Here is a 24,875-nt window from a genome sequence, read left to right on the forward strand (position 1 = left end):
TCTTTATTTACTGTGCTTGTCACTGCTGAAAGCCCAGGAGGATGTGTCAGTTTGGCGTAGAGCCGGAGACCTCACTCTGGCAGCGACCAGTGCAGGTAACGTGCAGAGGCATTCACAGAAGGGGGGTTTAATAAGCGGAATGCAATTGTGGGGGGGGGGGGGGGGGGATGTTGTGGGTCCATGCAGAATGCAGTCTCAGAGGGGGGAGGTCTGGTCACATGGGGGATGTAATCGCAGGATCGGGCGGTGGGAGTCTGAATTAAGGAGGGTTTTGTCTGGTGGGGGCGGGAATATGCCAGGTTCGATCTTGATTGCAGAAAAAGGAGCAGACAGTGCTACAGAGTTGGGCGGCCGCAGCATCCCTGCTCCAGGTCTCTCAAAGAAGAGGAGGAGCTCAGCTGAGCTTTTATCGGCAACCTAAAGCTGTCTAATGGTGGCGCCAGCCCTGGAGTTATCACCTTCCACTTATCACATCTCTATCACTTTTTCAGGCTTAATACATCTGCCCCAGAGTGTCATAATGTCAATAGGAGGAAAAATTTGTCAGCGTAGGAATAGTCCTTTGTTTTTCACCAGGGTACGTCCGACAGCTTGGAGCTCTATTGCATTGGGAAGACTGTTGGGGGTGATTTTGTAATTACCTGATCACTGTGAGCTTCTGCCTTGCTAAAAACAAATTTTGTGATGTCCTAATATTGACAACTGTGGCAGCATGGGAAATCTGCCTCCGCTTTCCCTGTCTGTCAGCACTTACAGGTGCAGTGTAAAGGGGCCCATACATCAGCAATCACTATTTATGGTTTCACAGATCCTGTTATTTATTTACCCAATGCATCTGACTTGCTCATACATTAGACATTTTTCAGTGATTTGTAGATCATTTTCCGTTAAACAGATCTGCCAGTCTTTAAAGACTCATCAGTTTACTAGAAACGGTCTGCGGATCTGCGGATTGTTACCCATGCACTAGCATTCTACAATCCCAATTTATCTGTGAAATTAAACATCTTGAAAACCCTGATTTAACAATCCCAATCTATTTGTGGCTGAAATCTGCGATCTGTGACCCTATATATTGCAGATTTATCAACACAATCTGCAAAACATCAGATTTGTCCCAATTCATCACAGGTGTATGGGCCTCTTAACCTGGATCTGACAGTGCATGGCATGTCAGCTTTGGTAGTATAAATAGCAGCTGCCTGTAGGTAAGCTAAGGTAAATTCAATTCTGTTTGTCCACCCAACAAAAGTTAATCTCATTCCCGCAATTGATTGAAATAAAACCATTAATGTGCAGTGTGCATCCTATGGTCAATACTTGGTACCGCCTCCTTTTGGAGAAAAAAAACAGAATGTTTGTAGAATCTCTCATTTTGCTTTAGGTTTTTACTTTTTACCCCATTGCCTGAGCATTCTGTCATGGTAGAGGCTAGAACCAAGTGTTCTAAAAGACCTCAGAGGGAGGAGCCAGGCGGGCGTTCACTAGCCACACCAACAACTACTCCTTTTAGTAACTCGGTGGTGAGTGAAGCAAGCCGGTGAGGGTATATTTTGGGTACCATGTTCGCCTTTGCTCCTCCCGCAGGTTATGTCAGAGGTCCTTTACCCAACTTGGTTTTAGCCATAACCATTCTATCATTCTTATTTTTTTTTATTTTTAATAAATTTGCTTTTTCATTATGGGGTATTGTGTGTAGAATTTTGAGGGAAAAAATTTATGCATTCCATTTTGGTATAAGGCTGTAACAGAACAAAATGTGGAAAAAGTGAAGCGATGTGAATACTTTCTGGATGCACTGTTATTTACATGCATTAAAATATATTTAGGGTCTCTTTAGGACCGTTATTTTCAACATATTTTTTTTTTTTTTTTTCACCGAACAAGATTTTAAAATTGCCAAGGCACACCATCAGTCCTCCATGGGAAAAACACAGAACATTGTACCCCATGAGCAAAAAACCCCCACAAAACACACAGGCCACCACGGGGGAAAAAAAACACATTGTCCCCCACACTAATTACAGCACACATTGGCCCCAACAATAACAAAATAAATAAAAATATACTGGAACCTACTATACTTCAGTAGGTTAGTAAGACCTGTAGCCATGAAGAAGCTGTTTTCCATCTCCCTCCTTCAGTGGTGCAGCCAGCAGTGAGGAGTGAGGAACAACATTGGGCGAGCAGGCAAAGTGGCGTGCATGACCTACGAGTCACGCTGCGGCTCCATAGGTCACGGGCTGCGCCTGGGTCAATTGGAAGAGCCCAGCGCTGCCCGAGCCCGAAATAATAAATGAACGTGCGCCAGCAGGCATATCTGGTGGCACATTTCAGAACTGCTCACTAGTGTGCTTCAGCACAGTGGTTGAAAAATGCTGCTTTAGGATCTTGAAGGAACACAGATTGGTACATTCTGAAATCAGTCGCCACAATAGTGTTGAGCCTGTTTTCTGCGGCGGGGTACACTGGGCTCCACAAGGAATAACATCGGGGTGTAGAGTAGGATCTTGATCCGAGGCACCAACAGGCTCAAAGCTTTGACTGTTCCCAAGATGTATAGCGCTGCCTCCTCTATAGCCCCGCCTCCGTGCACAGGAGCTCAGTTTTGTAGTTGGTGCTTTGCAGTAAGCAGGCAGTCAACAGGGGGCTGCTCCTGCAGCCCTAAGAAAAGCATATTTCAGAAGAAAAGACTTCAAGGGCTGCAGCAGTGACTAGACGTCAGACAGACATCCCCTGCTGCAGCTCCATCACCATCCAGCGGCTCTGTAGACTCCCGTGCCCTGGTTGCCGGGTAACTACAGCAGAGGCTCCGGTATTCTTCTCAGTCACACACTCACCGCTGTGCATCGGGATCGCGTGGCCGTATACAAGGGGAGGTAAGGGGTCTCTTTGGACCGCTGTAATCACGATCTGGCGCGGCCGGTGGGAGGAGGGCTGCGCGCTGGCATGGACACTGTAAGGGGCAGACGCTCCACTAGCCACCAGGACACTGGGCACAGGTCGGTTTTCTTCAAAAACCGTTTGCTTGCAGCCCGCAGCGCCTGGTGGGGAAGCCAGCAAGGGGGATAAGGCTTTGACCTGTAGCCCTTCCCCCAGCCCCAGGGCGCCATTTAGGCAAATGTTCCCGCCCTGGAGCTGTATATCTCTCTCCCTCACTCCCTGTCAGCCGCCACTACACAGAGCTGCGCTGTTCCTGGGACTGCTTGGGCAAATCCTCCTCTGTAAAGCCGCCTGCACATCAGCGCTGTGCATTTTACAGGACACTTAAGTATTCTACCTGTCAGTGGACAGTGTTGGTTAAGAAAGTGCATACAGTCAGGTTTGGGTAGTACATGTACCCTGTGATTTACATCCAGTTTTCTCTGACGTCCTAGTGGATGCTGGGAACTCCGTAAGGACCATGGGGAATAGACGGGCTCCGCAGGAGACTGGGTACTCTAAAGAAAAGATTAGGTACTATCTGGTGTGCACACTGGCTCCTCCCTCGATGCCCCTCCTCCAGACCTCAGTTAGAATCTGTGCCCGGCCAGAGCTGGGTGCTCCTAGTGGGCTCTCCTGAGCTTACTAGTAAAGAAAGTATTTATTAGGTTTTTTATTTTCAGTGAGCTTCTGCTGGCAACAGACTCACTGCTACGGGGGACTAAGGGGAGAGAAGCAAACCTACCTGCTTGCAGCTAGCTTGTGCTTCTTAGGCTACTGGACACCATTAGCTCCAGAGGGTTCGAACACAGGCACCTGTCCTCGATCGTCCGTTCCCGAAGCCGCGCCGCCGTCCCCCTCGCAGAGCCAGAAGAACAGAAGCTTGAAGACGACGAAATTGGCGGCAGAAGACTCCTGTCTTCATTTAAGGTAGCGCACAGCGCCGCAGCTGTGCGCCATTGCTCCCAGCACACTTACACACTCCGGTCACTGTAGGGTGCAGGGCACTGGGGGGGGGGCACCCTGGGCAGCAATTGAAGTACCTTTTGGCAATAAAAATAAATATATACAGTCTGGCACTGTATATATGTAAAAACCCCCGCCATTTTTTTACACAGAAAGCGGGACAGAAGCCCGCCACTGAGGGGGCGGGGCCTTCTTCCTCAGCACACCAGCGACATTTTCTCTTCACAGCTCCGCTGGAAGCAGCTCCCCAGGCTCTCCCCTGCAGTATCCAGGTACAAGACGGGTAAAAAAGAGAGGGGGGCACATAAATTTAGGCGCAAATAAGACATATAAAGCAGCTATTGGGTAATCACTTATTATAAGTGAAAATCCCTGTGTTATATAGCGCTGTGGTGTGTGCTGGCATACTCTCTCTCTGTCTCCCCAAAGGACTTTGTGGGGTCCTGTCCTTAGTCTGAGCATTCCCTGTGTGTGTGCGGTGTGTCGGTACGGCTGTGTCGACATGTTTGATGAGGGTTACGTGGAGGCGGAGCAAGGGCAGATAAGTGGGGTGTCGCCCCCGTCGGGGCCGACACCTTATTGGATGGATATGTGGAAGGTCTTAAACGACAATGTAAGCTCCTTACATAAAAGGTTTGATGACGCTGCAGCCTTGGGACAGCCGGGGTCTCAGCCCGTGCCTGCCCAGGCGACTCAGAAACCGTCAGGGGCTCATAAACGCCCTCTATCTCAGATGGTTGACACAGATGTCGACACGGAGTCCGACTCCAGTGTCGACGATGATGAGGCACATTTACAGTCTAAAATGACCAAGGCCATCCGATACATGATTATTGCAATGAAAGATGTATTACACATTTCTGAGATTAACCCTGTTAATACCAAGAGGGTTTATATGTTTGGGGAGAAAAAGCAGCTTTTCCCCCATTTGATGAATTAAATGAATTATGCGAAGAAGCGTGGAGTTACCCTGATAAGAAACTAGTGATTTCTAAGAGGTTACTGATGGCGTACCCTTTCCTGCCAACGGACAGGTTACGTTGGGAAACATCCCCTAGGGTGGACAAGTCGCTGACACGCTTATCTAAAAAGGTGGCCCTGCCGTCTCAGGATACGGCTGCCCTAAAGGAGCCTGCGGATAGAAAGCAGGAAGCCATCCTGAAGTCAGTGTATACACACTCTGGTACTCTACTGAGACCTGCTATTGCTTCAGCCTGGATGTGTAGTGCTGTAGCAGCATGGACAGATACTCTGTCAGACGACATTGATTCCCTCGACAGGGATACTGTTTTGCTAACCCTGGGCCATATAAAAGACGTCGTCTTATATATGCGGGATGCTCAGAGGGACATTTGCCTGCTGGGCTCTAGAATTAATGCTATGTCCATTTCTGCCAGGAGGGTCTTATGGACTCGGCAATGGACAGGAGATGCTGATTCTAAAAAACACATGGAGGTTTTGCCTTATAAGGGTGAGGAATTGTTTGGGGACGGTCTATCGGACCTCGTGTCCACAGCGACAGCTGGGAAGTCGACTTTCTTGCCTCAGGTTTCCTCACAGCCTAAGAAAGCACTGTATTATCAAATGCAGTCCTTTCGTTCTCAGAAAGGCAAGAGGGTCAGGGGTGCATCCTTTCTTGCCAGAGGCAGGGGTAGAGGTAAGAAGCTGCACCATGCAGCCAGTTCCCAGGAACAAAAGTCCTCCCCTGCTTCCACTAAGTCCACCGCATGACGTTGGGGCTCCACAGGCGGAGCCAGGTGCAGTGGGAGCGCGTCTCCGAAACTTCAGCAACCAGTGGGTTCGCTCACAGGTGGATCTCTGGGCTGTACAAATTGTATCTCAGGTATACAAGCTGGAATTCGAAGCGACTCCTCCCCGCCGTTACCTCAAATCAGCCTTGCCAGCTTCCCCCATGGAAAGGGAGGTAGTACTGGTGGCAATTCACAAGCTGTACCTCCAGCAAGTGATTATCAGGGTCCCCCTCCTTCAACAGGGAAGGGGTTACTATTCCACAATGTTTGTGGTACCGAAACCGGACGGTTCGGTGAGACCCATTCTAAATTTAAAGTCCTTGAACACTTATATAAAGAAATTCAAGTTCAAAATGGAATCGCTCAGAGCGGTTATTGCAAGCCTGGAAGAGGGGGATTTTATGGTGTCGCTGGACACCAAGGATGCTTACTTGCATGTCCCCATTTACCCACTTCACCAGGAGTACCTCAGGTTTGTGGTACAGGACTGTCATTACCAGTTCCAGACGTTGCCGTTTGGCCTGTCCACGGCACCGAGGATATTTACCAAGGTAATGGCCGAAATGATGATACTCCTTCGGAAGAAGGGAGTTATAGTTATCCCGTACTTGGACGATCTCCTCATAAAGGCGAGGTCCAGAGAGCAGTTGTTGATCAGTGTAGCACTCTCTCAGGAAGTGTTGCAACAGCACGGCTGGATTCTGAATGTTCCAAAGTCGCAGCTGATTCCTATGACGCGTCTGCTTTTCCTGGGCATGATTCTGGACACAGAACAGAAGAAGGTGTTTCTCCCGATGGAGAAGGCCCAGGAATTAGTATCTCTGTTCAGGGACCTCCTGAAACCAAAACAGGTATCGGTGCATCACTGCACGCGAGTCCTGGGAAAGATGGTGGCTTCATACGAAGCCATTCCCTTCGGCAGGTTCCATGCAAGGATCTTTCAGTGGGATCTGTTGGACAAGTGGTCCGGATCGCATCTTCAGATGCATCGGCTGATCACCCTGTCCCCAAGGGCCAGGGTGTCTCTTCTGTGGTGGCTGCAGAGTGCTCACCTTCTCGAGGGCTGCAGGTTCGGCATACAGGACTGGGTCCTGGTGACCACGGATGCAAGCCTCCGAGGATGGGGGGCAGTCATTCAGGGAAGAAACTTCCAAGGACGGTGGTCAAGTCTGGAGACTTCTCTACACATAAATATACTGGAACTAAGGGCCATTTACAACGCCCTGAGTCAAGCAGAGCCCCTGCTTCGAAACCGGCCAGTGCTGATTCAGTCAGACAACATCACGGCGGTCGCCCATGTAAACCGCCAGGGCGGCACAAGAAGCAGGATGGCAATGGCGGAAGCCACAAAGATTCTTCGGTGGGCGGAGAATCACGTGCAAGCACTGTCAGCAGTGTTCATTCCGGGAGTGGACAACTGGGAAGCAGACTTCCTCAGCAGACATGACCTCCACCCGGGAGAGTGGGGACTTCATCAAGAAGTCTTCACACAGATTGCAAACCGATGGGAACTGCCACAGGTGGACATGATGGCGTCCCGCCTCAACAAAAAGCTAAAAAGATATTGCGTCAGGTCAAGGGACACTCAGGCGATAGCTGTGGACGCCCTAGTGACACCGTGGGTGTACCAGTCGGTATATGTGTTTCCTCCTCTTCCTCTCATACCCAAGGTACTGAGAATAGTAAGAAAGAGAGGAATAAGAACAATACTCATTGTTCCGGAATGGCAAAGAAGGACTTGGTACCCGGAACTGCAAGAAATGCGCACAGAGGACCCATGGCCTCTGCCTCTCAGACAGGACCTGCTGCAACAAGGGCCCTGTCTGTTCCAAGACTTACCGCGGCTGCGTTTGACGGCATGGCGGTTGAACGCTGGATCCTAGCGGAAAAAGGCATTCCGGATGAAGTTATTCCTACGCTGATTAAGGCTAGGAAGGACGTGACAGCAAAGCATTATCACCGTATATGGCGAAAATATGTTGCTTGGTGTGAGGCCAGGACGGCCCCTACAGAGGAATTCCAGCTGGGTCGATTCCTGCACTTCCTACAGTCAGGGGTGACTATGGGCCTAAAATTGGGGTCAATAAAGGTCCAGATTTCGGCCCTATCCATTTTCTTTCAAAAAGAACTGGCTTCACTGCCTGAGGTTCAGACATTTGTTAAGGGAGTGCTGCATATTCAGCCCCCTTTTGTGCCACCAGTGGCACCCTGGGATCTTAACGTTGTGTTGGGATTTCCTGAAATCCCACTGGTTCGAGCCACTTAAGACCGTGGAACTAAAGTATCTCACGTGGAAAGTGGTCATGTTGTTGGCCTTAGCATCGGCTAGGCGTGTGTCGGAATTGGCTGCTTTGTCATGTAAAAGCCCATATCTGATCTTCCATATGGACAGGGCAGAATTGAGGACTCGGCCCCAATTTCTCCCAAAGGTGGTATCATCGTTTCATTTGAACCAACCTATTGTGGTGCCTGCGGCTACTCGGGAATTGGAGGACTCCAAGTTGCTGGACGTAGTCAGGGCGTTGAAAATATATGTTTCCAGAACGGCTGGAGTCAGGAAGACTGACTCGCTGTTTATCCTGCATGCACCCAACAAGCTGGGTGCTCCTGCTTCAAAGCAGACTATTGCTCGCTGGATCTGTAGCATGATTCAGCTGGCTCATTCTGCGGCTGGATTGCCGCATCCAAAATCAGTAAAAGCCCATTCCACAAGGAAGGTGGGCTCTTCTTGGGCGGCTGCCCGAGGAGTCTCGGCTTTACAGCTTTGCCGAGCGGCTACTTGGTCGGGTTCAAACACCTTTGCAAAGTTCTACAAGTTTGATACCCTGGCTGAGGAGGACCTTGTGTTTGCTCATTCGGTGCTGCAGAGTCATCCGCACTCTCCCGCCCGTTTGGGAGCTTTGGTATAATCCCCATGGTCCTTATGGAGTTCCCAGCATCCACTAGGACGTCAGAGAAAATAAGAATTTACTCACCGGTAATTCTATTTCTCGTAGTCCGTAGTGGATGCTGGGCGCCCGTCCCAAGTGCGGACTTTCTGCAATACGTGTATATAGTTATTGCTTAAATAAGGGTTATTGTTATGAGCCATCCGTTGACTGAGGCTCAGTTGTTGTTCATACTGTTAACTGGGTAAGGTTATCACAAGTTGTACGGTGTGATTGGTGTGGCTGGTATGAGTCTTACCCTGGATTCAAAATATCCTTTCCTTGTAATGTCAGCTCTTCCGGGCACAGTTTCCCTAACTGAGGTCTGGAGGAGGGGCATAGAGGGAGGAGCCAGTGCACACCAGATAGTACCTAATCTTTCTTTTAGAGTGCCCAGTCTCCTGCGGAGCCCGTCTATTCCCCATGGTCCTTACGGAGTTCCCAGCATCCACTACGGACTACGAGAAATAGAATTACCGGTGAGTAAATTCTTATTTTTACTTTGATTTGCTATATCTACTGTCTCTCTCTCTCTCTCTCTCTCATATTGCTGGTACAGTGCAGTTTTATTGTGATGTAGCTTCTGCATTGTACATTGTAACTTTCTGTGTGTGTGCATGTAGCTGCTGAGTGTCTGCCATTTCGTGTATTTCACTCGGCCTGCTACCCCTATATTCTGTAACCTGAGGGGGCTCAGTGCACCAGGTTTATTAGTAGATATAGGGGTTTCACAGGATATACCTACTGTGTATTTTTCTCTGTGAGTTCTAGTCACCATATATCTCTTGGATACCAGGTTTGTGCTGATACACTATACTGGGAGTTCTTGCTAGATATAGTGCTGCTAATATTGTAGTAGGTTGCCTGATATTGAGCTTATTATTATGTCAGCTACAAGGGGCAATGGGGCTGGGGCTGATCCCACATTGGGTGGAGGTGATGCTGCAGACACATTTGAAGAAAACATGGCAGCAGAGAGTTCAGGTTCTGGGGGTTCTTTGCCCCCCAGTGGGTTTGTAGCAACGAGGGTCCAAAATGACCCGCCCTGGGCTACCTTCTCCACGTTATTAAATGCGCTAGTAACTAAACTTACGCCCCCTGTGGGACCTACTATGTCAGTACAGCAGTTTATGGTCCCTGCAGTCAATCCACCATGGGCAGATCAGATCTCTTCTCAGTTACAGCACTTGAACCAATCACTGACTAAAAAGAAGTCTAACTCTAGCCCACCTAAGACTAAGATGTCTTCTAAACGGGCCGCTATTTCCTCATAATCCACCACTGTTCCAGACACCACCTCTGATGAGGATGGCGCATACACTGACCCCACAGACACTGACTCTGATGCTTCAGATGGGGAAGGACGGTCACAGGTGGATGTACCTGATTTGATTGAGGCTATCAGGCTGATTCTTCAAGTTTCTGATGAACCAGAGCCTGAGGCTGTTTCTAAAAATCAGGACAGATTTAAATGTAAAAGTGGTTAAACAAGTTTTACCTCATTCTCAGCACCTGGCTGACATGCGTCAGGCATCCTGGGAAAATCCAGAAACAAAGTTCATGCCGCACAAGAAAATGTTGGCTCGCTATCCTCTCTCTGCGGAGCCGAGTAAAAATTGGGAAACTCCTCCGTCTGTAGATTCCCAGGTGGCAAGATTGGTAGTTTCTTCAGCTCTGCCAGTGACCACCATCACCTCTCTGAAGGAACCGACGGATAGACGTGTGGAGGGTTGTTTAAAGGCGATTTACACCTTTACAGTGGCTGTGCACAGGCCAGCCATTTCAGCGACATGGACTGTTGAAGCATGGGCTCAGGAGTTGGAGGCGGAGCTACCTTCCAACGCTTCTGATCATGCTTGACAATGTCTCTCATATATTACCACGGCTTGTCATTATCTTAAGGAGGCGGCTTACGATGCCGGGGTGCTGGTGGCCAAGGCTGCTACTACGTCCATCTTGGCTCAATGTATCCTTTGGTTTAGATCCTGGTCTGTGGATCTGGATTCTAAGAAAACCCTAGAGGTGCTCCCTTTTAAGGGAGACATTCTTTTCGGGGAGGACCTCAATAAGATTGTGGCTGACTTGGCATCTGCTAAAACAGGTTGCCTACTGAGTACGGCACCTTCGGCGTCGAAGGCTTAAAGTACTTTCTCTCGCCTCTTTCGTCCTCCAGGAAAGGCAAAAGGTCAGGTGTACCCAAAACAAGCCCGTACTTCCAAACCTGCTAAACCCAGACCCAAGCGGGCCTGGGCTGCCCGTCAGCCTGCTTCCAAAACAGACAAGCCTGCCGCATGACGGGGCGGGCCTCCCTCTGGGGTTTGCCCAGGAATGGTTGAACACCACTTCAGATGACTGGGTACGGGAAGTCGTCACTTGAGGTTTTTTTGCCTGACAGACGTCCCGCCGGATCCGGTGAAGGCAAAAACTCCTTCATTCGGTGGTACAGTCCCTCCTGGACACAGGAGTGGTAGTACAGGTGCCTCTGGCTCAGAGAGGCAAGGGGTACTATTCACCGCTGTTTCTAGTCCCGAAACCGAACGGGTCCTTGCAGCCCATTCTCAGTCTCAAGGATCAGGATCCTCCCGTATCTAGACGACTTACTGATCCTGGCAAACTCCCCAGAAATCCTCCTAAGTCAGTTGGCTCTGACGATCCAGTTTCTGCAAACTCACGGGTGGCTGATCAACTGGAAGAAATCTTCCCTGGTCCCTGCTCCGAGCATGGTGCACCTGGGGGCATTGTTGGACACTCACAACCAGCGGTTGTTCTTGTCTCAGGAGAAGGTCCTGAAACTTCAGGACAAGATTCAACGCTTCCTGTTTCGTCCGCAAGTGTCGATACATTTGGCAATGCAAGTACTAGGTCTCATGGTGTCTGCCTTTGACATGGTGGAGTACGCTCAATTCCATTCCCGCCCTCTTCAGAAGTTTATTCTGGCCAAGTGGGATGGCCTGTCTCACCGGATCAGATCTCCTTGTCTCCGGAAGTCCATCTGTCCACTGAGCTGGTGGTTTCAGGACCAACGATTGAGCAGGGGTCATCCCTTCTGGATCTCCAACTGGGTCCTTCTGACAACGGATGCCAGTCTGAGGGGTTGGGGCGCAGTGTTGGAGCAACACTCCCTTCAGGGTCGGTGGACCAAGGAGGAGTCTCTCCTCCCGATAAACATTCTGGAACTGCGGGCAGTGTTCAATGCACTGAACTTGGCCCAGCATTTGATACAGAACAGACCTGTTCAGGTACAGTCAGACAACGCCACCATGGTGGCATACATCAATCATCAAGGCGGTACTCGAAGGCGCAAGGCAATGAGGGAAGTATCACTGATTCTTCAGTGGGCGGAACGCCATCTGCCAGCCATATCGGCAGTGTTCATTCCGGGGGTCCTCGACTGGGAAGCAGACTTTCTCAGTTGTCAGGACGTGCACGCCGGAGAGTGGAGCCTCCATCCAGAAGTGTTCCAACTCCTAGTGGACAGGTGGGGCCTTCCAGATATGGACCTGATGGCGTCTCGACACGATCACAAGGTGCCGGTCTTCGGACCAAGGACAAGGGATCCTCAAGCAGCCGTACGTGTTCCCTCTGGTGTCACTCCTGCCCAGAGTAATAAGGAAGTTCAAGCAAGAAGGAGGAATACTACTTCTGATCGCTCCAGCGTGGCACAGACTGCACTGGTTCCCCGATCTACAGGGCCTCTCGCTAGATTGTCCCCTTCTACTTCCACAACGACCAGACCTCCTCGTTCAGGGCCCTTGTGTTTACCAGGGTTTGGCCCGACTGACTTTGACGGCGTGGCTCTTGAAGCTTCGGTCTTGAGGGCCAAGGGTTTTCTGAAGCGGTCATTCAAACTATGTTGAAGGCCCGTAAGCCAGCTTCTGCTCTGATTTACCATAGGGTCTGGAATTCTTACTTTACTTGGTGCGTGTCTAATAACCATGATGCTTACAAGTTTAGTACGGCCAAACTTTTGGCTTTCCTACAACAGGACTTAGACCTTCGTCTGGCCTCCCTCAAGGTTCACATTTCTGCCTTGTCGGTATGGTTTCAGAGAAAGATTGCTACCCTGCCTGATGTTCATACTTTCACTCAGGGGGTGTTATGGATTCAACCTCCTTATGTGCCACCTGTGGCCCCTTGGGATTTGTCGGTGGTTCTGGAGGCCTTGCAAGAGTATCTGTGTGAACTTCTTGCGTATGCAGACCTTAAGTGGCTTTCCCTTAAGGTTTTATTTTTGCTGGCTATTGCCTCTGCTAGAATGGTCTCAGACTTGGGTGCGTTATCCTGCAAGTCCCCCTATCTGATTTTTCACCGTGACCGGGCGGTTCTTAGAACGCGCCCTGGTTATTTGTTTAAGGTGGTATCTTCCTTCCACCTTAACCAGGAGATTGTGATTCCGGCCTTTTGTTCTCCCGAGTTGTCCTCCAAAGAGCGGTCTTTGGTTGTGGTACCGGCTCTTCGTTTCTGTTTGGTTTTCACAAATGTGGCTGGACTGCTAACAAGCAGACCTTGGCCAGATGGATTAGAATGGTAATTGCACATGCTTATGTACAGACTGGTCTTCCAGCTCCTGCTACAATCAAAGCCCATTCTACTCTGTCGGTTGGACCTTCTTGGGCGGCCCACCGTGTTGCGACCCTTGACCAATTGTTCAAGGCGGCTATGTGGTCCTCAGAGAACACGTTCATAAGGTTGTATGCCTTCGATACTTCCGCCTCCCAGGATGCTTCCTTTGGACTCCGGGTTATTGTGCCCGCTACAGTGCGTCCCATCCCATAAGGAACTGCTTTAGGACATCCCCAATGTCATTCCCTGTGAAGCCCAGTGTACCCCGCAGCAGAAAACAAGGTTTATGTTAATATGTTAAGAACTTACATTTGTTAAACCTCTCTCTGCGAGGTTCACTGGGCTCCACAAGGCGCCCACCCTGACGAACTTAGCTTCTTTGGGTTGGTATGGGATAGCCGCTGACGCCCTCTCCTGTCGTGAGTGTGTGGCTACTAACGACTGTCGTCTCTGTTACCTGCTACTGCATTGGACTGGTTATCGAAAAGTGAGCTCCTGTGCACGGAGGTGGGGTTATAGAGGAGGCGGCGCTATGCATCTTGGGAACAGTCAAAGCTTTAAGCCTGTTGGTGCCTGGAATCAAGATCCTACTCTACACCCCGATGTTATTACTTGTGGAGCCCAGTGAACCTAGCAGAAAGATTTAACAACGGTAAGTGTGTGTCGGGGGGGGGGTTAGTGAAGAAAACTCACTCCCGTCGCCACCTCCCTCCTACCGCTGGGTCACCTGTCGGCCGTCGGGCAGCTCGGCGGCGGGTCGCTATGTGTGTAGGGCCCTTAGTTTCTTTTGGAATAATGGTCTGTAACAACACTGTCTTATTGTATCAATATGCTCACATCAAAATGTTACATATGTTGTATCTGCTATTTGTAATGTCTGTTACTGATGCTTATGCTTCAATAAAAGAAAAAATTGCATACAGATTTTGATTTGGGAAAGGTGTGCATCCTTTCAAATCTAAATCAAAGATAGAATAGCATTGTATGCGGATGATCTCTTGCTATTTATTGATGATTATGTCTCCTCTATGCCTATAATTTTGGATATAATAAATACTTATGGACGTTTCTCCGGGCTTACTATAAACTGGGACAAATCGAATATCACTCCGCTTAGGGGTCCGATAACGGTTTCCCCACTGATTCATATCCCACTTAAGTGGGTAGACTCCTTCAAGTATCTGGGGATATGGGTGTCGAATGACCCTTGTACTTATGTCTCTCTTAATATTACACCGCAGATTGTCTATCTCCGTTCGAAAGTCAAGGTTTGGGGGAATTTGCCTCTGACTATTACTGGTAGGGTCAACCTGGTGAAAATGGTGTATCTACCTAAGCTCCTCTATGTTCTTCAGCAGTCGCCCATATATATTGGCTTAAAGATATTCAGATAAATTGATAGCTTGCTGTCTTCCTTGATCTGGGCCAGCAGAAGAGCACGTTTGAAGCTTAACACCTTGTCTAGACCAAGATCGGCAGGGGGCTTGGCCCTCCCTATTTTTAAATTTTACTACTACGCTGCACAATTAGCGCATATTTGGGAATGGGTGACTAACTCAGATAGTCTCACTATGCACTCGCAAATGTTCTTGCAGGAATATCCTGATGGCACGCCGTTACAACTGCTACTTTGTGGGAATATTAAACTGTCTAAGGTCCCTATAATGAAACAAGCCACTTTTATATGGAAGCAAGTACATGCTATTTTGAAGGGCCAGGGTATAGACCCGGACACTCCATTGGACAATGTCCTTGGTTTCCTGGAATTAGCCTCGCTCCAAACCACCAGGGTGGTATGGGGGAAGTAGGGGGTAACATCCCTGGGGCATTTGTATAATGGCGATATACTAAAATCTTTGCAGCAGCTCCAACAGGACTTCAATGTTCCATCTCTATATTTCTATCGGTATTTGCAGCTGCGACATGCGATTAAGGCACAATTTTCTAACACCCCTCCGATGATTCTAGACTCCCCAATTAAATCACTTTTGCAAACTCTGGAGGGCAGCCATTTGGTTTCCAATATATATACGAATATGCTTCAGTCCCACTATTCCGCCCGTTGTCTTCTCTTAGAAATAAATGTGAATCTGACCTGGGACCAATTTCAGACGAGATCTGGGAAGGAGCTTTATGCTCTCCACGATTAGCTACCACTACCTCTAGATATCGGCAAATCCAATTGTTTGTGCACAGAGTGTATATGACGCCAGTGCGATTAGCCCGCATAGGCGGTATCCACTCGGCCAGATGTCCAAAATGTGGTGATTTGGGTGCGGATTTTTGGCATATTATCTGGCTTTGCCCTGAGATGGTAGTATTCTGGCCTGGTATTATCAAAGTCCTAGTGTCGACTGGAATTCCATCGGTAGTATGTACCCCGGTGGGGTGTGTGTGTTGTCAGCCTTGGAGGAGGACGCCCTGGATGCTCCTAGCAAACGATACCTGATCAATCTATGTGCTCTTGCTAAGGTGTGTGTTGCTAGATTATGGCTGGCTATGGATGCTCCTACTGTACAATCTTGGGTCTCGCTTGTTAATACAACAACCGCCCACGAGAAGTATGTATACATGGCCAGGAAGGCGGGGAAGAAGTACTATGACATATGGGGCAGATGGCTCACCTCTCCTAACTCGACGAACCATAATGACTGACACTTTCCATTGCGTGTCTAATACAGGAGTGTGAGGGGGGGGATGAGCCACGCTTCGTGGAGTTATGTGAGAAGGGTCTATATTAGCTATGGGACTATCCCTTTCATGTGTCGCCCCTGGGGCCCGCGGCCAGCCACATACTTACCCATACTTGACGTTAGTGATGTATAACTATATTCAAATGGCGAGTCGGCTGTCTGCAAGTATTTGAATGATATATCTGATTATGTCAATTTGATGTCATCTCTTCTGACTCACGATGGTATATTTGAGAGATAAGCCTGCACGTCCTATTTGTTATGAGTGTAATGTAGTAACTTTGTGAATTGGGAATCTGCGTATTCCCTTGCTTTGCACATTGTTTTGTTCTTTCTATTTTCCTTTTTCTTATCTCTTTTCTTTTTGTTTTGCTGGTTAATGGTTTTGTCTTATTGTTTACAATACAAATGTAAAATCAATAAAAACTATTGAATTAAAAAAAATTAAACTTTCTAAATATGTGTTCTATATTGCACATTTTTTTTAATTTTGGCTCTACGCCAGTGGTTTCCAAACTTTTTTGAATCACTGTGCCCTAGAATATCAGAATTTTCTTCACGGCACCCCTAGGCCAAAAATTTCTTATTGAGAAATTTAGAAATAAATATTACATTAAGTAGATTGCGTTTATATGTCATCCTTAGGGTCAGCTGTGTGGTGAGGGACAAGATTTGCTTCTGTTTGGCCACATATTTTATGACTGGCAGCCACCAGCACTGGTTTTGCCTATTTATATTGACCCTGAATAATTTGAATTGGTCCTGGACCACCAACCCAGGGCACCCCTGCAAGTGTCCCGAGGCACCCCAGGGAGCCACGGCACACAGTTTGGGAACCTCTGCTCTATGCATTTGGGCCTTTATTCAGGTTTGTTTAAGCAAACCAAAAAAGCACACTAATGGGCAAAACCATGTGCACTGCAGGTGGGGCAGATGTACTATGTGCAGAGTTAGATTTGGGTGGGGTGTGTTAGGCAAGGTAGAGGTCACGCTGTAATGAAAGGAGGACAAGTATGTATATCAAGCAATGATTTTTGTAGGAAATGTTTCTTGTTGTAGAGAACGTAGACATGTTTCACAGGAGATGCAGTCCATTTTCTTTACCATAATTCTATATAATATTGGAATATTTTCAGGGCTTATGAAGGATGCTGCAAGACCTACATACTGGATTCCAGACCACGAGATCACACATTGCTACAACTGCAAGAGAGAATTTAACGTCAAGCTCTCTAAGCACCACTGCCGAGCCTGTGGCCAGGGTTTCTGTGGTGACTGTTCCAGCGATAGACGACCGGTCCCCTCCAGAGGCTGGGATCACCCTGTCCGTGTCTGCATTCTCTGCAATAAGAAACCTGGTGATCTATAACCCTCTATTGCCGTCACCATCTTTTTACAATTCAATACCTACTCAGGGCCAGATCATAACGGAACCGCTCTTCATCCATAGGCCTCTTTGCCAGTGCATGCTCTGACCTGTCGGCTGTGGTCTCATTATTATATCATCCTGTTAAACAAAATGGCACCACATCTCTGTTTAGGAGACCAAACAGCATATAATCTGCACTTTGTAATATTGGAATAAAAACATTCAGAAGAACGTTGTGATATTAAGAACAAATAATTTCCTATATCCCTTGCTGCATCCTTACAATAGGACTGCGCTAGTGCTGCCTCTGTCCAGCAATACTCACACTTATTTTATAGGCTGGGATTCCACACTACCTACAGGAGCACAATCGTATAATGCAAATGACCTGTCCCAAAGTATAACACCACCTTTCATCTTTTACTGTATGAAGAAGCGATCTAGCATTCATGGGATATATGTGTATTAATACTGCAGTGTGTTTTGTGATAATGATCATTTGGCTTCGGTTAGAGGTATGGGACTGAAATAAGTGACTGTGATGCTGTATACATTGGCATTAAGACACATTTCAAGCTTTATATAGCTGCTTGTTCATTACACTTCTTCGTCAAATTTGTAAGCAATGAATAATGAACCTAATACTACATTAGGGGTTCATCATTAAACTGAAAATATTCTACATGTTTGAGTCCCATTATTATTACCAGCAGCTAAAAGTAACAGTCTAGCTGCTGTCTGTACTGCACAAAACGGGCTGAACCGTCATTTTAGACACACGTCTGGTAGCCCCCAGGTTCATTTTGAAGGTGAGCTGCTCCACTGTAGCGTGTTGGTCGGCGCTCACGTGTAGCGTGTCGGTCGGCCCTCACGCACCTTCATAACCAGCGTTCATCTCTCAGATCAATGGCACGTGGTGCTCCGCAGTTTCCATGTCTGTTATTCACAATGGGGCCATTTGTCCTGTCACAATACACCTTCACCACGGCAGCACGCGAACAGCTCACCAACTGCGCCGTTTCAGAAATACTACCACCCTTGGCCTGAAAGCTGATAATCATCCCTTTTTGTAACTCTTATAAATTGCCCCTTTTACCCATGACAGCAACAAGTGATGTGTGCGGACAGCCTTTCGCACACCTCACATACCCACCAAGCCAGCGCACAAAACGTGACATACTTCACGGGCTACGCGCTACCATCACATGTAGGAGGTGGTCATAATAATGTGACTCGACCGTGTAGATAACCCAATGCCACTTTATTCAGAACATGTTTAGACTACACTGCCAATCTCTATTGGCCGGTACAAACTTCAGAAGATTGCTAGGATTCCTCACAATATGGTTGGGGTACAATGGTAATTATACATCTATCCCTACTGCTTCCATTTGAAAGGTATAAATGTAATTTTTCCCTGTAGACTGAAGAGGTACGTGGAGTGGAATCATATAAGGAATATATATACTGTATTTATTTATATATAGTTATACTGAAGCTTTAGCATTTGTAATCTTGGTATATAATACCAAGTAGATGGCCTTTACAGTATCACAGCATTCCTTTCTGTTTGAATGATTGAATTGATTGCTTGTTTTTAATTTATTGTCAGACTGTTGTAATCATTGTATTGTATTCTAAAATATACAAGAGTAGTAATTTATTTAGTTTTGATCTGTAAGTGCCTTCTCACCAGTTTGTAAAAGGAGAAAAGAAAATTACGCATTTTGTTGATACATTCCGTAGTAACGCATAAAAGGTTAGGAACTCATAATGTGGTCAGTGCTTTGTCTCAGTGTTACTGCAGTATGTCTATCTCCTTGTCCTTATATATCTTGCACGGGTTCACTACGATATGCCGGCAGTCGGGCTCCCGGCGACCAGCATACCGGTGCCGGAAGCCCGACCGCCGGCTTACCGACAGTGTGGCGAGCGCAAATGAGCCCCTTGCGGGCTCACTGCGCTCGCCACGCTACGGGCACGGTGGTGCGCTACACTATTTTATTCTCCCTTCAGGGGGGTCGTGTACCCCCACGAGGGAGAATAAGTGTCGGTATGCCGGCTGTCAGGATCCCGGCGCTGGTATACTGTGCGCCGGGATCCCATCAGTCGGCATACTGAAAACCACCCATCTTGCACGCGTTGCTGTGTTATACTGAGATTTTTCTGTTTTAAAACATAACATTAAGGTGGATTGGGTTTAATTTCTCAACTTTGTGGTGCCAGGTTCATATGCACACATTGTGGTATCCACAAATCACTGCTGTGAGGTTTACTGGTCACAAAGTGACTGTCATTCAGTACCGCAAGTCAATTTGCGGTTATTTTGGAGAATTGAATTTTCCCATACCCGTGTAATAGAAAAATAATTTATTACCCATTGACAAATCATTAAATGTTGATGTAGTTCAGAGAAGTACTTTTTCCCATTTTCCATTCTTTACGGAACATTTTCAAAGATGATAAGGGAGGTATCCTATTAGCTGTGAAAACGTGGTTAGTGATAAAAATGGATTTTTATCATGATTGCAAAACCAGGTATCCAATTAGCTGTGAAAAGTCTCCATAGGTTTTATTGCAAATTTGATTTCACCTGCTCTGATCAGGTGATAAGTAGGGCACAATCCCTATTTTAAAAGGTAAAAATGTGGGAATTTGGTCCAAAATCCCTTAGACACCCCCCTTATAAGTTTTGAATTGTCCAATAATGGCATGTAGCTTTTTTGGGTGACAAAAAATAAGATTTTACTTACCGATAAATCTATTTCTCGGAGTCCGTAGTGGGTGCTGGGGTTCCTGAAAGGACCATGGGGAATAGCGGCTCCGCAGGAGACAGGGCACAAAAAGTAAAGCTTTTCCAGATCAGGTGGTGTGCACTAGCTCCTCCCCCTATGACCCTCCTCCAGACTCCAGTTAGATACTGTGCCCGGACGAGCGTACACAATAAGGGAGGATTTTGAATCCCGGGTAAGACTCATACCAGCCACACCAATCACACCGTACAACTTGTGATCTAAACCCAGTTAACAGTATGATAACAGCGGAGCCTCTGAAAGATGGCTTCCTTCAACAATAACCCGAATTAGTTAACAATAACTATGTACAATTATTGCAGATAATCCGCACTTGGGATGGGCGCCCAGCATCCACTACGGACTCCGAGAAATAGATTTATCGGTAAGTAAAATCTTATTTTCTCTATCGTCCTAGTGGATGCTGGGGTTCCTGAAAGGACCATGGGGATTATACCAAAGCTCCCAAACGGGCGGGAGAGTGCGGATGACTCTGCAGCACCGAATGAGAGAACTCCAGGTCCTCCTTAGCCAGAGTATCAAATTTGTAAAATTTTACAAACGTGTTCTCCCCTGACCACGTAGCTGCTCGGCAAAGTTGTAATGCCGAGACCCCTCGGGCAGCCGCCCAAGATGAGCCCACCTTCCTTGTGGAGTGGGCCTTTACAGATTTAGGCTGTGGCAGGCCTGCCACAGAATGTGCAAGTTGGATTGTGCTACAGATCCAACGAGCAATCGTCTGCTTAGACGCAGGAGCACCCATCTTGTTGGGTGCATACAATATAAACAACGAGTCAGATTTTCTGACTCCAGCTGTCCTTGCAATATATATTTTTAATGCTCTGACAACGTCCAGTAACTTGGAGTCCTCCAAGTCACTTGTAGCCGCAGGCACTACAATAGGCTGGTTCAGATGAAATGCTGACACCACCTTAGGGAGAAAATGCGGACGAGTCCGCAGTTCTGCCCTGTCCGAATGGAAAATCAGATATGGGCTTTTGTAAGATAAAGCTGCCAGTTCTGACACTCTCCTGGCCGAAGCCAGGGCTAGAAGCATGGTCACTTTCCATGTGAGATATTTCAAATCCACCTTCTTTAGTGGTTCAAACCAATGAGATTTTAGAAAGTCCAAAACCACATTGAGATCCCACGGTGCCACTGGAGGCACCACAGGAGGCTGTATATGTAGCACTCCCTTAACAAAGGTCTGGACTTCAGGGACTGAAGCCAATTCTTTTTGAAAGAAAATCGACAGGGCCGAAATTTGAACCTTAATAGATCCCAATTTGAGACCCATAGACAATCCTGATTGCAGGAAATGTAGGAATCGACCCAGTTGACATTCCTCCGTCGGAGCACTCCGATCTTCGCACCACGCAACATATTTTCGCCAAATTCGGTGATAATGTTGCACGGTTACTTCCTTCCTTGCTTTAATCAAAGTAGGAATGACTTCTTCCGGCATGCCTTTTTCCTTTAGGATCCGGCGTTCAACCGCCATGCCGTCAAACGCAGCCGCGGTAAGTCTTGAAACAGACAGGGACCCTGCTGAAGCAAGTCCCTCCTTAGAGGTAGAGGCCACGGATCTTCCGTGATCATCTCTTGAAGTTCCGGGTACCAAGTCCTTCTTGGCCAATCCGGAACCACTAGTATCGTCCTTACGCCTCTTTGCCGTATAATTCTCAATACTTTTGGTATGAGAGGCAGAGGAGGAAACACATACACCGACTGGTACACCCAAGGCGTTACCAGCGCGTCCACAGCTATTGCCTGCGGATCTCTTGACCTGGCGCAATACCTGTCCAGTTTTTTGTTGAGGCGAGACGCCATCATGTCCACCATTGGTCTTTCCCAACGGGTTACCAGCAAGTGGAAGACTTCTGGATGAAGTCCCCACTCTCCCGGGTGAAGATCGTGTCTGCTGAGGAAGTCTGCTTCCCAGTTGTCCACTCCCGGGATGAACACTGCTGACAGTGCTATCACATGATTCTCTGCCCAGCGAAGAATCCTTGCAGCTTCTGCCATTGCACTCCTGCTTCTTGTGCCGCCCTGTCTGTTCACATGGGCGACTGCCGTGATGTTGTCCGACTGGATCAACACCGGTTTTCCCTGAAGCAGAGGTTCTGCCTGGCTTAGAGCATTGTATATTGCTCTTAGTTCCAGAATGTTTATGTGAAGAGACGTTTCCAGGCTCGTCCATACTCCCTGGAAGTTTCTTCCTTGTGTGACTGCTCCCCAGCCTCTCAGGCTGGCGTCCGTGGTCACCAGGATCCAATCCTGTATGCCGAATCTGCGGCCCTCCAATAGATGAGCACTCTGCAACCACCACAGAAGAGACACCCTTGTCCTTGGAGACAGGGTTATCCGCAGGTGCATCTGAAGATGCGACCCTGACCATTTGTCCAACAGATCCCTTTGGAAAATTCTTGCGTGGAATCTGCCGAATGGAATTGCTTCGTAAGAAGCCACCATTTTTCCCAGGACTCTTGTGCATTGATGTACAGACACCTTTCCTGGTTTTAGGAGGTTCCTGACAAGCTCGGATAACTCCTTGGCTTTTTCCTCCGGGAGAAAAACCTTTTTCTGAACCGTGTCCAGAATCATCCCTAGGAACAGCAGACGAGTTGTCGGCATTAACTGGGATTTTGGAATATTCAGAATCCACCCGTGCTGTTGTAGCACTTCTTGCGACAGTGCTAATCCCATCTCTAGCTGTTCTCTGGACCTTGCCCTTATTAGGAGATCGTCCAAGTATGGGATAATTAATACGCCTTTTCTTCGAAGAAGAATCATCATCTCGGCCATTACCTTTGTAAAGACCCGAGGTGCCGTGGACAATCCGAACGGCAGCGTCTGAAACTGATAGTGACAGTTTTGTACAACGAACCTGAGGTACCCCTGGTGTGAGGGGTAAATTGGAACGTGGAGATACGCATCCTTGATGTCCAAGGATACCATAAAGTCCCCCTCTTCCAGGTTCGCTATCACTGCTCTGAGTGACTCCATCTTGAACTTGAACTTCTTTATGTACAGGTTCAAGGACTTCAGATTTAGAATAGGCCTTACCGAGCCATCCGGCTTCGGTACCACAAAAAGAGTGGAATAATACCCCTTCCCTTGTTGTAGAAGAGGTACCTTGACTATCACCTGCTGAGAGTACAGCTTGTGAATGGCTTCCAAAACCGTCTCCCTTTCGGAGGGGGACGTTGGTAAAGCAGACTTCAGGAAACTGCGAGGTGGATCTGTCTCTAATTCCAACCTGTACCCCTGAGATATTATCTGCAGGATCCAGGGATCTACCTGCGAGTGAGCCCACTGCGCGCTGTAATTTTTGAGACGACCACCCACCGTCCCCGAGTCCGCTTGAGAAGCCCCAGCGTCATGCTGAGGCTTTTGTAGAAGCCGGGGAAGGCTTCTGTTCCTGGGAAGGAGCTGCCTGTTGCTGTCTCTTCCCTCGACCTCTGCCTCGTGGCAGATATGAATAGCCCTTTGCTCTCTTATTTTTAAAGGAACGAAAGGGCTGCGGTTGAAAAGTCGGTGCCTTTTTCTGTTGGGGAGTGACTTGAGGTAGAAAGGTGGATTTCCCGGCTGTAGCCGTGGCCACCAAATCTGATAGACCGACTCCAAATAACTCCTCCCCTTTATACGGCAAAACTTCCATATGTCGTTTTGAATCCGCATCGCCTGTCCACTGTCGCGTCCATAAAGCTTTTCTGGCCGAAATGGACATAGCACTTACCCGTGATGCCAGTGTGCAGATATCCCTCTGTGCATCACGCATATAAAGAAATGCATCCTTTATTTGTTCTAACGACAGTAAAATATTGTCCCTGTCCAGGGTATCAATATTTTCAATCAGGGACTCTGACCAAACTACCCCAGCACTGCACATCCAGGCAGTCGCTATAGCTGGTCGTAGTATAATACCTGCATGTGTGTATATACTTTTTTGGATATTTTCCATCCTCCTATCTGATGGATCTTTAAGTGCGGCCGTCTCAGGAGAGGGTAACGCCACTTGTTTAGATAAGCGTGTTAGCGCCTTGTCCACCCTAGGAGGTGTTTCCCAGCGCTCCCTAACCTCTGGCGGGAAAGGGTATAATGCCAATAATTTCTTTGAAATTATCAGCTTTTTATCAGGGGCAACCCACGCTTCATTACACACGTCATTTAATTCTTCTGATTCAGGAAAAACTATAGGTAGTTTTTTCACACCCCACATAATACCCTGTTTAGTGGTACCTGTAGTATCAGCTAAATGTAACGCCTCCTTCATTGCCAAAATCATATAACGTGTGGCCCTACTGGAAAATACGGTTGATTCGTCACCGTCACCACTGGAGTCAGTGCCTGTGTCTGGGTCTGTGTCGACCGACTGAGGCAAAGGGCGTTTCACAGCCCCTGACGGTGTTTGAGTCGCCTGGACAGGCACTAATTGATTGTCCGGCCGTCTCATGTCGTCAAACGACTGCTTTAGCGTGTTGACACTATCCCGTAGTTCCATAAATAAAGGCATCCATTCTGGTGTCGACTCCCTAGGAGGTGACATCCCCATATTTGGCAATTGCTCCGCCTCCACACCAATATCGTCCTCATACATGTCGACACACACGTACCGACACACAGCAGACACACAGGGAATGCTCCTAACGAAGACAGGACCCACTAGCCCTTTGGGGAGACAGAGGGAGAGTTTGCCAGCACACACCAAAAGCGCTATATATAACAGGGATAGCCTTATAATAAGTGCTCCCTTATAGCTGCTTTATATATATCAAAATATCGCCATAAATTTGCCCCCCCTCTCTGTTTTACCCTGTTTCTGTAGTGCAGTGCAGGGGAGAGACCTGGGAGCCGTCCTGACCAGCGGAGCTGTGAGAGGAAATGGCGCC

At 47.9% G+C, this 24,875-nt stretch overlaps 1 protein-coding gene across 2 annotated transcripts in view; it reads left to right on the top strand.

The window, feature by feature from the left end:
• Nucleotides 1-17,422, top strand: part of ZFYVE1 (zinc finger FYVE-type containing 1) — an 89,742-nt gene extending 72,320 nt beyond the window's left edge. For both annotated transcript variants that reach the window (XM_063947682.1, XM_063947681.1), the window contains exon 11: nucleotides 16,959-17,422. In XM_063947682.1, the coding sequence (XP_063803752.1) occupies nucleotides 16,959-17,191 (233 nt within the window). In that variant the 3' untranslated portion in view covers nucleotides 17,192-17,422. The remainder of the gene's footprint in view (nucleotides 1-16,958) is intronic.
• The last annotated feature ends 7,453 nt before the right edge of the window (nucleotides 17,423-24,875 follow it).

This window comes from Pseudophryne corroboree, chromosome 12, assembly GCF_028390025.1.
Source record: "Pseudophryne corroboree isolate aPseCor3 chromosome 12, aPseCor3.hap2, whole genome shotgun sequence".
NCBI lineage: Eukaryota > Metazoa > Chordata > Amphibia > Anura > Myobatrachidae > Pseudophryne > Pseudophryne corroboree.